The sequence below is a fragment of the Crocodylus porosus genome, unplaced genomic scaffold (assembly GCF_001723895.1).
Source record: "Crocodylus porosus isolate Cpor-Errol unplaced genomic scaffold, CroPor_comp1, whole genome shotgun sequence".
Classification (NCBI taxonomy): Eukaryota; Metazoa; Chordata; order Crocodylia; family Crocodylidae; genus Crocodylus; species Crocodylus porosus.
Window position 1 is genome coordinate 95721623 of NW_017728906.1, and position 14053 is coordinate 95735675.

The 14053-nt window shown below is 41.4% G+C and overlaps 1 protein-coding gene across 1 annotated transcript in view; it reads right to left on the bottom strand.

Moving 5' to 3' along the window:
- Nucleotides 1–3485: 3485 nt before the first annotated feature.
- COL4A2 (collagen type IV alpha 2 chain) overlaps nt 3486–14053 on the bottom strand; it is a 241031-nt gene continuing 230463 nt past the window's right edge. The window contains exons 42-48 of the mRNA XM_019528485.1: nt 12802–12963; nt 12572–12670; nt 11649–11795; nt 10907–11023; nt 9638–9829; nt 9019–9305; nt 3486–5388 (exon numbers count right to left, since the gene is read on the bottom strand). Of these exons, the coding sequence (XP_019384030.1) occupies nt 5134–5388; nt 9019–9305; nt 9638–9829; nt 10907–11023; nt 11649–11795; nt 12572–12670; nt 12802–12963 (1259 nt within the window). The 3' untranslated portion in view covers nt 3486–5133. The remainder of the gene's footprint in view (nt 5389–9018; nt 9306–9637; nt 9830–10906; nt 11024–11648; nt 11796–12571; nt 12671–12801; nt 12964–14053) is intronic.

Sequence of the window (14053 nt, forward strand, 5' to 3'; positions counted from 1 at the left end):
GACCCCAGCTGACTTCCTGCCCTTTGGGCAGGGGGCTGGACTCGATGATCTCCCGAGGTCCCTTCCAGCCCTAATGTCTATGTAATCTATGAAATCTATGAAAGAAACTTTAGATTCTATGAGGTAAATAAAGATAGAGCTACTTCTAACATTTAAGCTTAAAAATAAAATTTATAAAATACTAATGTGTAGATAGCATGTGGCCAAGGAGTTAGATTCCTATCACATCTATGTGATAGATGTGAGATCTGAGAAATTCATAAAAGAGCTTTTGGAAAGCCTGACTAGTAACATTAGAACCAAAACTGTTCTTAAGTTAAAAGCAGGAATGTAGAAATCAAGCCAGTTTATCAGGTTTGCTCCCTGCAGAGTCGAGAGTTACACTTGATAGCAGTGACGTAACAAGTCTTTACTGCATGCATCTTTTATTTATTGAGAGAACAGCAACAGAACTGCCTAAGTTCCAGTTGGCTACCCTTGTACAAATCCACTGCAAATAAAGGGTTGGCAAATATCTAACAGGCTACTTCATCATGCAGATGCTCTGTTGGTGGTGGTGCATGAAGAAGGAAAAAAAACAACCTAGCCTGACTTGCACAACCAAGATGAGCTTGCCAGGTTAGCTATTTAATCTGGACCTCAATAGTGCTGTCATGTACCTACTTGAACCAGAATCCCTCTGATTTCCCAGCACAGTGCTTTAACCTCCACCTTGGAGGGGAGACATTAGCCAGATCCTCCTCCTGTGCTTCCTTTGAAGCTAAGCCACAGCCCCTTGCATTTAATTGTTGTTAAGATGGATGGAGTAAGGGCCCAGGCTAGAACATGGGTCCGCTTCCTTCCTGACGCATCGCTGAGCCACACATCATTCACCTTGTATTTATGCTAGGTTGCTCAGGAGACAGCCTCAAAGGAGCTAGAGAGGGTGTCATACCTTACCTATGGCATGGTGGTTAAAACACCACACTGGGAAGTTCAAACCCCCTCTGGGCAAGAAGGGGCTGAGCCTTGGGTTTACTGGGCAAGTGTCTTAACTACCCAGTAACTGAGGCTGCAATATTGTAGAGGCCCTCCGCTTCCTCCATCAATTAAGAGGTGACAGGTATGGCTCAGTAGCCTCCATCCTTGTTAGAGAAGACCAAGTGCTGTCCCATCATTTATCAAGTGTATGCTCCATAGTAATCCTCCTTCTTAAAGAATAATTCTTCACTTGTCTTTTGTCCAAATGTCCAGTAAAAGGCTCCATCTGCCAGGGCTGGAGAGGTTTGGAACAGGCTCCCCCAGAGGTGGTACAGTCACCCGCCCTGGTGATCTACAAAAAGTATCTTGATGCCCATCTTGCTGGGGTCATCTGACCCCACGGTCTTTCCTGCCCAAGGAGAAGGGGGCTGGACCCAATGATCTGTAAGGTCCCTTCCAGCTCCTAAAAACTATGAAACTGGGTAATTCTGGGAAACCTCACTTACTGGGGGGAGTAGCAAGGCCACTTATGATCGTAGGGGCTATGGAAGAATATCTACCTTTTTATTTATTAAAAAGATATGAATTCCTCAAGGTTCTAGATATTTCTATTGCAGGAAAAAGTTGTGTTCATTCCTTATAATCTGCTCAGGCTGCAGTATCTGTCTACGTCTGCCTTAAACAAGACAGTAACACACATTCTTGATAGTCAGAATCATCAGGTTCTGTGAATACAGCCAAGCATTTTAATATACTGCCCTGAATAATAATAAAGATTTGAATAAGTGTGGTCTTATTGAGCTCTTCCAGGAGTACTTTTGGAGTGCTGTACTTCAGAAAGCTTTTTAGAAGTTGCACAAAGGACAGAAAGTGTGCTTGAAGCAGAAAGGCCTCTTGAAAGACAAGCAAAATATTTGTGGCTTGAACAGTCACTTCTATAGCCTAGCCCATCAGCAGAATGATAATATATTTAAGGTTGGGTTTTTTTTCAATCAAGAAAATTGTACACTTTTTGAAAGTAGAAGCTGTTGACGAATTTGTGTTAACGAACCATAGGCTTTTAATGAAATGTTCTTCTGTTCAGTGTTTTGTTGTACACTTGAGCTTAGTGCTTTAGGTGAATGCTGAAACTCAGTGAGGAACAGTAGCTGCTTAAAGCGTTCTGAGTTAAGCTTCATTGGCAGAACAGAAGCTTTGCCCAGGAAAAGAACAAAATATAATAGTCAACATAATCAGAAGGCTTAGAAACAAAAGTACACTGAAAGGTACTGAAAAAGTACAAAAGGTCAAATTTCTAAGGCTGTATTAATTCTGTAATTCCTTGAATTATGTGCCTGACTTCTCAACCTTTAATGTTTGCATTTAACAATGTTGTTAGGCATAGGGTATGCAGTATTGGAGAAAGCCAATATCTAATCTGGCTGGCAAGGAAATGCTCCTTTCTTGTACATTTTACAAGCCTTTTGTGCAAAAAAAAATATCACTGTAGGCAAAGTTTAGGCAATATGTTTGCTATTAGTGTGGCTTTTGAAAGTGTATTTGGCTATTGTCTTCAATAACTATATTGCAAATCCTCTGCAAACAAAAATGATCCACTGCATAAACTTCAATTAAGTTCTCTTAAAATACCTATGGGAATGCTATAACATCTATTGAACACTATGTAAAATTCTGAAATAATGAATGTTAATCTTGCAATCCTCTCTCTTAGAACTTTCCCTTTATGATGGTTCAGGGCTGTTTATTGCAGTATAACTTAGAGTGATGTTCAGACATTGATCCAGTTTTGAATATTGCCTGCAATGTGTTTTCAGTTTTAATGCTTTTCGTAAGTTGAGACACAACAGATTGATTGGTCTGTCGGAGAGGCTGGCTCTTACAGCTAAGGTACTGCACAGATTCAATTATAGAGATTCAGTTCTACCACAACTGGAGGCAAATTGCTTGGCCTTTGTTCCCTACCTCGCCTGAATGTTTGAGGACAGATTCAATTTGGGGGCATATCTAAACTGGGAAAATGAGTTACAGGAAATGTGAGAACTTTTAAAAAAACACAACTCTACACCAAATGCAGAAGTGGTTTAACATAATTAAAAAAAACCCTCCTGGTTTCATCATGGACAGGGGCTCCCTGCTCTTCAACTTTACAGACCACAATAGATTCTTTGATTGACCTCCCTCCCAGGATTGTGTCTGTACACAACTGAGGAACTAGATAAAATAGCTTCTTAGCAGCCTTTGTCTCTAAAATAGTGCAGGTGTACAAGCTGTGGAATGAGTGGATCTTTGCTTGCTTATGGGGTGTAAATTTAGGTTGAGCCAGACTCTTTTTGGACAGCAGGTGTAATGGTACCTTGAGAATACCTAGAAATTTGAAATAGTTAAGAATAGAGGTCTAGGAAAAACATAACTATATTTATGATAATTACAGCAGTGATGGAACATAATTGCAGAACCCAATAAACGCCATCAGAGAGAGATGAACTTAGATAGATTTAAAATGGGACTAGGTAGTATTTTAAAAAAAATATGGTATGAGTGTTTATGGTATCTTGTTCTTTTCCTATCAGATTGGGAGGCTTCAAACTCTTGCATGCAACATGACCAATTTAAATTAGGTAGTCAGCACACTTAACACTGTCCTGCCTGAGAATTGCAAGAAAATGATTAAAAATAAATCACTTGAGTTCTTTTTTCCTCTCCTAGGAAAGTGGCAGGCAATTTAACCCTGAGCCAAATGTTCTCATTCTACAGGGAAGGGAGCTCACCTTTGTGAAGCTGATATCTAGCAAACCCAGTGCCCTGTTTGATGGATATCTAAGGGAAAGACTACCAAACCTACCTCTCATCCATGGCTGAGTAACTTCTAGCCCTTCCATATTTCCTCCCAGCAGTAGAGCCAGCTGATAATGTTGCCATCATCCCCATCTTATCACCTCCTCCCTCTGAGATAAATTAGGTAGGTTACAGAATGGAAAGTGATGCAGCTCTGGGCACATCTACACAAGACTCTTTACTGTGCCGCAAGCTAATTTGCTGTGCAGTGAAGTGACACTAGCTACAGGTGTGTGGCAATTACGGAGCAGTAAACTAATTTATTGTGCTGTTGAATAGTCTCATCAGATGCAAGTGGTATCTGGCAGTGTAGTAAATTACTATGCTTAAATGCACATGTAGACATGATGTCGGAATTTAGTTTACTTTGACTCAAATTGAGTCAGAGTATATTCAGTTGCATTGATTGCATGTGTAGATATGCCCCTTCTGAGTGGTAATTTTACATAAGGGAAATCATGTGCAAAAACTGGGCTTTCCAGGTGGGCAGTTAGTTGTTGCTCTATAACCCCAAAGGTGTCTATAAATTGTTCTCAAAGCTGTTAATAAATTATGATCCCCTGAGACTAGTGTGGTACAGAACAAATGCCCAGGAGAAAAAGGAGCGAGGGACCCTTTGCAGTTGTCTTGGAACATGGGATCTGGCTGGAAAAATGCATTAAGTTTGTGAAGTAAGAGGCTGCTCTTAGTGCTGAGTGGTGTTCACTGCAAAAGCATGATCACTAAATGTGGCTCCCTTGGCTGATGGAAAATGTTCAGGAGCTATGGTGATGGGCATGGTGGAACAGAAAGGATGGCAGATACCTGCTAAGTCTAACATGACCAAGCTGTCTTTCCATCTTCAGTGTCCAGATAAACTCCAAAAGTATGTGCCTCGTTCTGAAACATTAGACTTGGGACTCAGATAAATGAGCAGTCCCTAGAGCTTATTTCACTGTTGTACTAACATTTATAATTTCTTATTCTAGTTACTGCTCATCTCACTATGGTGGTTAGTTTATGGTTCACACTAGTACAATTAATATATACAATACATTTATTCCAAGAGCATGTATCTGACCAAGAGAATTTGTAGGTTAATAACTGGATGGGTTTTTTGGTATCTCAAGACTATCTGAATCGGTTAACAAATAATATAGTGTTAGACTAATGAAAATATACTGTATGGTAGGAGAAATCAGCACTACTTTGTATAAGTGTGCTGAGTTGTTTTTACAGACACCTTTTTAAAATTAACTTTTCATTCAACTCCTGAGGTAATAAGTTACATAAGCACCAACATGATCGTGTACAAATGGCTGAAACCTTTCCCTTACACTAGGAGAGATTTTTTTTTTTTTACAAATTTTTCATGCAAACTTGACATCTGCTGATGTGAGTTCGGATGAGTCCTGCCTTAAGCGTGTCTGCAGAGGGTGTGCTCTGGAATTGCTCTTCAATAGTAGTAAGCCAGAAGCTGTACTTGTTTGCATAGTAGTGGCAGGTTCCACGGGCACCATTGCATTCAATAAAAGGGGTAGCTCTGAAATCTTCCAAACAGCTTCCAGGAGAAACCAGTGACTGCCCTCCACCTTCATCACCAGCTGCAGTGTGCTAGAAAAGACAAAGAGTGTTCAGACAGGGGCAGGACTGTACAAGTTTGTAGCCTATGACAGTAGTTCTCAACCTTTTTTTGTACCAGGACCCATTTGTAAATATCAATCACCAGTACCAAGCCAGTGCCCCTCACTCCTGACCCAGTGCCCCAGCCCCTGAGTGTGTTGTACATGGGGGGGCCAAGCAGCTCCTTGCAGGCTAGAGCTCTGCCAGCTTGCAAGGGGAAAGCCACTGTTTCCCACATTTTTCTCCTTTAAAGGAAAATCCATTTTTATACTTTGTTCATGACCCTTTCATATATTCTTGCAACCCACATTTGGTTCGTGACCTATGGGCTAAGAAACTCTACTTTAGAATAATACAGCCTATATACAGGGGAAAGAGGAGACAGAAGGCAAAACAGCTTCTGTATGTCACCCAGAAAAGTTTGCCTTTAGGACTTTCTGATTTTGCTGATCCTACTAACTGCGATTACTCATGTAGCAGGTCAGAGGAAGAAACACGGGGTTGGGCAAAATATGGCCTGTAGGCTGGAAGCAGCTTGTGACCAGATTCCATTTCCTGGCAGCTGTAGTAGCAACAGCTCCTTCTGGATGCGGCTGCCAGACCCAGCCCAGCTGCCCAGGCACGCTGGCCCATGTGCCCTGCATCCACCACTAGGAATGGGAGCTGCATGAACAGATCACATGGCTGGGTGAGGAGTGTGTCTGGGGCTGGGATCTTGGGGTGGTGACAGCATGTGGCTGTGGGAGAGCTGCAATCTGCTTCCTACAGGCCCCTGCCTAAAGCATCTGCCTCATTGTGGGGCTGCGAGGAAATGGAGTCTGACAGCAGGTCGCTTTTTGCCCACCCCTGCTTTAACACCGTTTGTTCTTGTTTTCCACTGTAAACCTCTCATTCAGTCTTTATCCATGTGATTCCATGTTCATGCACCGAAGACAGCTTAAACTCCCCTCACCTTTGAAGGTGCAACGAGAGGGAAGGGGTAGTGTGAAAATTTTCTCCTATCTATAATACTCATTTTCCATACCACACCATACATTGAAACAGGGTGATGCAAGTTGATTGCTTTAATTAACTATGTTTTTCCTAGCACTTGAATAATCTAATGTTTGTGTTAAATACAGCCCTTCTCACACTGGTTAAAAAATGGCCTGGCTTACACAGTTTAAATAACATTTATCAACCACACACAGACTTAATCATTACCTTGTTCCTTTAGAAGGTACATAAACAGGAACACTAAACATCCCAGCATAGTTCTCTCTAACTTTGCATAAAATATTACGTATCTTTCTTCTCAAATAGCTTCTTCCACCTCTTCAGCTTCTCAAGTTCCCCATTTTATATTACAAAATGAAAAGGGCTTTCATTCCTCATGTGAAAACAATCAAAGCCTTGTTACTAGGCTTTCAGTGCACAGCCCAACCAAGCTTGCTAAGCTGCACAAAGTTTGTTAATAAAGCAGAATATGATCTGTAGGGCTACAAGGAAGGGTGAAGGGGGTGGGGGGAGTGACAGTCCTGTACCATTTCAACAGGTATTACGCCATCTGACTCCGAGTAGCTGCACCTGGGCTTTGATCTCTGACCTGTTAAATATGGCTCAAATTCAACCTCTCATGCAACAGCTAAGACCAGCCAAGGACACCAGAGCTGACTTTGTTGCTTTGTCTTCTGTATTTCTAGGGTGAAGTTAAATAGTCTTTTAGGTAAAGATGAATATTCCAGTTCCCAAGCTACTGTGCCTCCAAAGAAACTAGGGTGGCACATTTGTTAAGAGCCTTCAAATCTTTCAAATTATAACTCGGTGGAGAGCAGCTGAGGTAAACTGCAAGCCCTCTTTGAGCACTGATGCAGCTTTAGACATTAGACAGACTTGGGGGCCAAAGCACTTTGAATTGTCTTTTGCAATCTTACAAACTCAGAATGTTTTAACAGAAATCTAATCTCTGCTATTCAGGGCTCAGATCCTGAAACCGGATCTAGGTAGGCAGGTCCCATCTCCTGTGTACAGTTCCTTTGACCTAACAAAGCTCTGGGTGGGCCCACTCAGAACCATTTACCATAAGGAAGTTGCAACATAGACTTAAATATGCTTTGGGATCATCAAGAACATAGTGTGCTTCAACATGTAATTCCACAGTGCTCAAAATCCCACAGTGTACACAACCTAAGTATTCGACTGGCCATTGCTCAAATGCTAATATTGTGCAAATATGTGCCAGGAAGCTGAAAGTTTTGTCTCATAAATACTTGCAGTTTTTGGCACTTCCCTTGATGGGAGTCGGCTGGGAAATGACCGGCAGTTGCCAAGGTTGTGACACTATTCATAATGTAAGTATGTACAAAGGGTCTTTACGGGTGTTTAGCGAATTGATCCTCAACACCCCTGCAAAGCAAGAAAATAATAACAGCTGCATTTTACAGAAGCAAAGGAAAGCTGTAGGAAGAGACACTAAATATATGGCAGGTTGGGCTCTGGCTCTTTGTCAGCCTCTCCTCAATGGAAACTTGGACTGAATAACATAAAAATGTTTGTGGAAAGTGGAGACTTCTCAGTATTTTTGTTGGTTAAAAAGCTGGATTTTTTTCCTTTGACGGTCATTTTCTGTGGAAAACATTGATGAAAATAAATAGTGCGCTTTTTTGCTTTTGGTGGCACTTTCTTGGAGGCATGAAAACTGTAGGTTCAGCTCTAGTAAAGACTTTGTTTCTGGCCTTCATCAATAGAGAGATTAGAACAGGCAGTTCTGTATCTCCTGCTCTCTCTCTGTGTCCAAATTCTGTTATTGGCATTGGCATAACGCGGAGATCGATGGAGTTTTCCCAGTTCTTTCAGAGCAGTAAAGTCTTGGTCAGATCACACACCTCTGACTTGTGCTGTCTGTTGAATATGACACTGCTTATTCTGAGGTTGATTCCATAGCCTTGGTGCAGCCTCAACGCCCTCTGGTGTTAGTGATTTACTCTGGTGTGTGCAAGCATTGCAAGATTGGGCCCCATCAGTGCTGCATGGACCTGACCCCAAAGGAAAGTATGTGCAATCTCCTGCCATCAATTAGGGGTACCTGGTCTTAATTAGTTAAACATTTTTATGTGGGGAAAGTTACTTTTCATGCTGCCTGTTATTGCGATAAACAATTTCAAGTTTCCCTTTTTGTGTAAATCAGTGATTTTTCAGGTCAATTTCTTGAGAAGTCTTTCATTAACAATGTTACCTACTCCCAGTTCTCACTGTCTGAGACATCCACACACTACCTCAGCACATTAACACTGGTTGCCATTTTTACTTATGTCTACTTTTGTTTTCTGGGTCCCCTTTCTGCATCACATACAGCAGGGAAGGCGCTCTATTCTCATGACCAATTTCCTGCCTAGAATAGAGAAATTTTAATCAGCTTCACATACTAGCCTGGTTAAACAGAAACAGCTGCCTTAGCCATTCTTCTGACTGTCATTGGTCTCTGAGGCGAGAGATGAACAACTCCCCATTACGCTTTCTGCTCCCTCAGGGCTTCTTTACTGCAGGAAAACCTGTTCCTGAAGCTTGCCCAGGCTGGGACACCCAAACTTAAATTTTGACCATGGCACTGGCATAACAAAATTTATTTAAAGAATAAAATACCATCAAGAAGGAATATCCGATCCATAAACTACGCCATCCTTCGGGGCAGTGTGGGATTGACACATCTTGGCTGTGGACAGCAATCGCGACAGCTGGGGCCTCGCAGACCGAGCAGCGACTGATATACGGTCTAATTTCTTCTTCTGCCACAGGCATCATGGGCAGAGGTGCTGTGGTTGAGAGCCAGTAGGACTTATCATTCCGGTTTGCATAGTAACAGACATCCCCAGGGTTACAGTAGAGGAACGGCATAGTACTAAACCGAGTCAAACATGAGCCAGCCAGCCCTGTAAAAATAAACCACCAAACTCTGAGTACGCATATTCCAACAGGATGTACTTCTAGCCCACACCTGCATACATGTTTGTCAGAACAACTCCACATTCAGTGATGCTTACACAGATTTTGCAGTTATACTTGAACTGCCAGAGCAATACAAGGGAACTACCTTTGGAGGCATATGGAAGGAAGGTGTTTTAGTTTTCACTTTGTTACTTCTGGGCTTCCTTGCATAATATTCCCCAAAGCCCAAATGGCTCTAATTTTACATACTCCTTTTTGAGTGAGGAAAAATAGATTGGAAGTTTCAAATGTGGATGTCAGGGAGATGCATACATACCAAGGTCCTGGTTATGTGCTTTTTCTTGGCCTTCAAAATATAGCAAACTGTATCCGCTCCAGAGTTTGTTCATGCCAATGGGGCACATTGGCTCTTGATCAGATTGGCTATGCTTCACCAGAAGGTACCCAATGCTAACGCTACGACCTGGCATACCTGGCAACCCAGGGCTACCTGGACGGCCTGGTATACCTTGAGGGGAAAAAATGTGATAGAAAATATTCAGCCAAAATGCAATGTACTGAGGAGACATGTCTTGCTCAACATTTAATTGCATCAGACTTTTCTATTTTATGGTAAGCCATATTTCTTGTAGCTAGTTCTTTTGAAGTAAATGGTTGTTGGATCAACCTGCCTAGTCTGTGCAAAGAGGAATGTTTTTTATTACTAAACAAGTAAATTCACAAATAGTTGGCCTTATGAGTTAAACATCTTTCAAAAAAATATGGGCAAGCAGTGAATACTTCAAAACTTATTCTTCAATAAAAAGCACCCAGGAGATGGATGCCTTTCCCCCCCAAACAATTCTCAGCAAATATTCCAATATTTGGTGTTATTCATTGAGATAGATTGCTTTATGCTTAGCTTAATTCACATGGTAAAATTTCTGGTTCATTCTGATAAGCAGGGATCTTGGTTTTCTCTGATAAAAACAAATCCTCAGTTTTTGGTTTAAAAAAGTAACCTAAAATCTGCATTTGCCATTATTAAAATGAAACACCACTAATATATAGATATACATATAGTAGTGTTTCATTTTAATCATGGAAAAATGTGGATTTTGGGTTACTTTTTAAAATAAAAAATTGGGGATTTTTTTTTAAATAAGAGAAAACCAAAGGATTCCTGCTGATGAGTAATTCTGGTACAAAAACACCTTTCCTTATATTAGCTGGATATTCTCACTGTTTCTTCTAGTTAGATATTCAATTTTCATGAATATTCCTGCTGCTAAAACACTAGTGTGTCAATGTTTAAAGACAGCTAATATAAAACATCCAAAATCTAAATAATATCCTTTAGATGAATACAATGAGATTTAGTTAAGTCAAAATTTGGGGGGGGGAGGGGGGTTATAAAAATTAGATGAAAGCTGTGAAAATTACTGATAGGTGAAGCCAAATAAAAGCACTTTTGTTTGAACCCTGTGGAAAGTGGAAGACAGAGCTGGGGGACACAACTGCATTTATGTTTGCCTTCCTGTAAGCTACTGACATAATCTATAATGGAAAATGGAAAAGGAAACAACAATACTGAAGCATCACTTACCCTCAGATCCTGATGGACCTCGATGCCCTTGTGGTCCTTGATCACCTCTAAACCCTGGAAGTGCTGGAATGCCACTTTTTCCCTGGAGCCCTTGTTTACCAGGTGCACCTCTAAAACCTTAAAAAAATTATCATGTTGAATCTGCTTGTTCGTAGAAAAGCCAGGTGGAAATCATCTAATTCAATCCCCTGCCTGATGCAGGATCATTCCTATCCAGAGTGCAAATTATGGCAGAGCTTGGGTGTGGGGGTGAGCCCCCTACCTAAGAGGTGAGAGCCCTCCTGTAAGATTTGAAAATCATAATTGAGGTGGGGAGTCTCTGATTAGATTGCTCCTTCATTTAGGTGGACTTGTTAATCAATGGACCAGTTTAATTTTTTTGCAGGCCCTCCTTCTCCCACCCCCGGGTCAAAATGTAATTCGAATCCTGTTCCTATCCAAATCAGCCTATACAAATCTGATGCAAGTGTTGTTATAATACACTTAAGAGATCCAAGGAAAAGAGTTACGCCCCCTGCCACACAGGAAAGCAAAAACCCCAACAGTCCATACCAATTTGATCATAGGATAAAATTCCTTCCTGACCCCCAAACGTGGCAATTGGTCTGACCTGAGTGGATGGGCAAGACCCTCTAGTTAGGAACCTTTAGTTCCTAGTTTTAGTTCCAACAGAAGCATTGGCAAACCCCAGTCACAATCCCGAGTCTTGGCTGCAGCCAACCCCCAATGTTGCAGTTCTTACCTAAATCACCTAATGGACCCTGGGGCCCAATCTCTCCTGGAATTCCTTGGGGCCCTCTCCGCCCATGTGGGCCTGGTGCACCAACCTCAGCAAGCCTCTTAGAGGGTATGGGAGACAGCCCAGGAGAGCCTGGAGGTCCCTGAAGACCTATGACAAAAAAAAAAGAGCAAATTAAATTAGAGGGAGGAAAATAACTCAGATCTCTTCACTTGTGCACTCTCTCTCACCCATCAATGTACAAGGCTTATGCATTTTCATAGATTTCATAGACATAAGGGCTGGAAGGGACCTTGCAATATCAGATCCAGCCCCTTGCCCAAGGGGCAGGAAGTCAGCTGGGGGTCAGATCACCCTAGCAAGGTAAGCATCCAAGAGTTTCTTAAAGGTATCTAGACTACCTCAGAGGATAGGAAGGCACTCAACATTCTAGAGTACAGAGTAATTCTGCATCATGGGAACAGTATAATTTCAGGCAAATAAAAAGCAACCCCAAACAAACTAGTGGAAGGAGACAAAGGGGATGATAAAGCAGCAGATATTATGATAAAGAACACTGCATAATGTCCTATAAGTCCCATATCATTAAACACTGTCCTGTGTCTCATCTTGTGGAACGAGAGGCATGAGCATTGCTAAAATTGGGATCTAATCTTTTTTTACCTTTTCCCATTTCTTTTCTGTTGGTTTGACTTGATGAGGTGGGCAAAGGCAAATATGGTAATTGCTATGGCTAGTGTATGGAAGTTTTTGAACCAGGTCTTAAGTGTCAAGTAGGTCCCTTCTTTTAAGCCACAAGGCAATTCCAGATTGGTCCAGTCAAAAGGGTTTGACTCCCATCTTCAGATTCAGAGCAGGTAGGGTAGCCAGTGAGCAGGTAGAACATACAGTTTAAGTAAACAGAGCACCGGACAGCTCTTACTCACCAGTAACTCCTCTATTCCCCTTGGGTCCAGTGGGGCCTCTATCACCAGGAATTCCCACTGTGCCAACAGTGCCCATGACACCTTGTTCCCCTTTCTGGCCTTTAGTGAAAAATGACACACAGTCATCATGACTTTGTGCAGACAATATAAATTAAAAGCCAAGTTATAAAGCCAAGTACCATACAAATCAGCACTTAAAAATAAGAGAGGCAGTTTTTAATCATACATACCTTTTTCTCCAAAGCTCCCTAGAATCCCTGGTTTTCCTGTTAGACCAGGGTCACCCCTAGTGCCTTTTGGGCCATCTTCTCCAATCACACCTATTTGCCCAGTTTCTCCTTTGCTTCCTGGTGGAGATGGTATTCCATGCCTGCCCTGTTCTCCTTTATAGCCTGTTAAACCATATTGAGATTGAAATCCTCATTAAAAGGCAGGATATACAGCCTGCATTTAAGAGAAATGAACACAAAAAATGCCACCCCTTGGAAGAGAGCACATGTCTCTTTCCAGGATTCAGTCTCTTAACCCTTGCAGGTGGCAACAGATCAAAGAGACACATTTAGCAGTGCTGACATTTGCCTTATGTTTTGACTTCTGTGGTATGGAAAGCGTTAGGGCTAGAATAAATCTACCTGAGTCCAAAAATTGTGATTTAAAAGCCCCAGTTCTATTGTTGCCATTTCTTAAATTTGTTTGAACCCACCATACACTCCCCTGATTGTCCAACTATACTGTATCACTGCTTGATCTTAAAAATAGTAGTAGTGATTAATGTAACCAAATGTATTCAATGTTATTTTACTATAATAAGTACATTTTTTTTAAGATGCTTAGATAATTTGTAAAAACAGAATAGCCTTGTCAGAGAAGACCATAAGCTAAGGTAAAGAAGAAACAGGAGTGCTGAAGAGCATTCCTCAAAGGAGATAAGAAGGAAAAGAGATAAGAAACACTCCATTATACTTTCTCAAAGATATAAATCCCAACTAATAAACACCTTTCAAGGGCACAAGAGATCTGGTTCAGTCAGTTCCAAAAGTTTCATTGAAACAAAGACACTTAAATAAAACCAATCGGAGATCATGTATTAGAATATTAGAACCAGCCATCTATAAATATTGGGTATAGGCTGGAGGGAAATTTGGAGAACGCAGCAAATTTAAGAAGTCTTGCTGCCAATCTGCTCCTCCCACCTCTCATGTCTCCCAAGCCAGTATAGCTGAGGATCTACATTGTGCTGTCACAGGTAGTCAGATAAACTTTGTGATAAACGCTTGTTTTTGTGTTTTTAAAGTGCAAGCAAAAAGAAGGTTGTGCTATAGACCTGTTTCTGCTTCTTTTATCAATAGCCAACCCACAAAGTACCTGTAACAATGTGCACTTTACAGAGAGAAGCTCTGTGGTCCGAAAGTAATTTTTCAGATATAACCCATGCAAGGAGGAGAGGTGGGAGGAATTTGATTTAGCTTGCTGTGCTGCGAG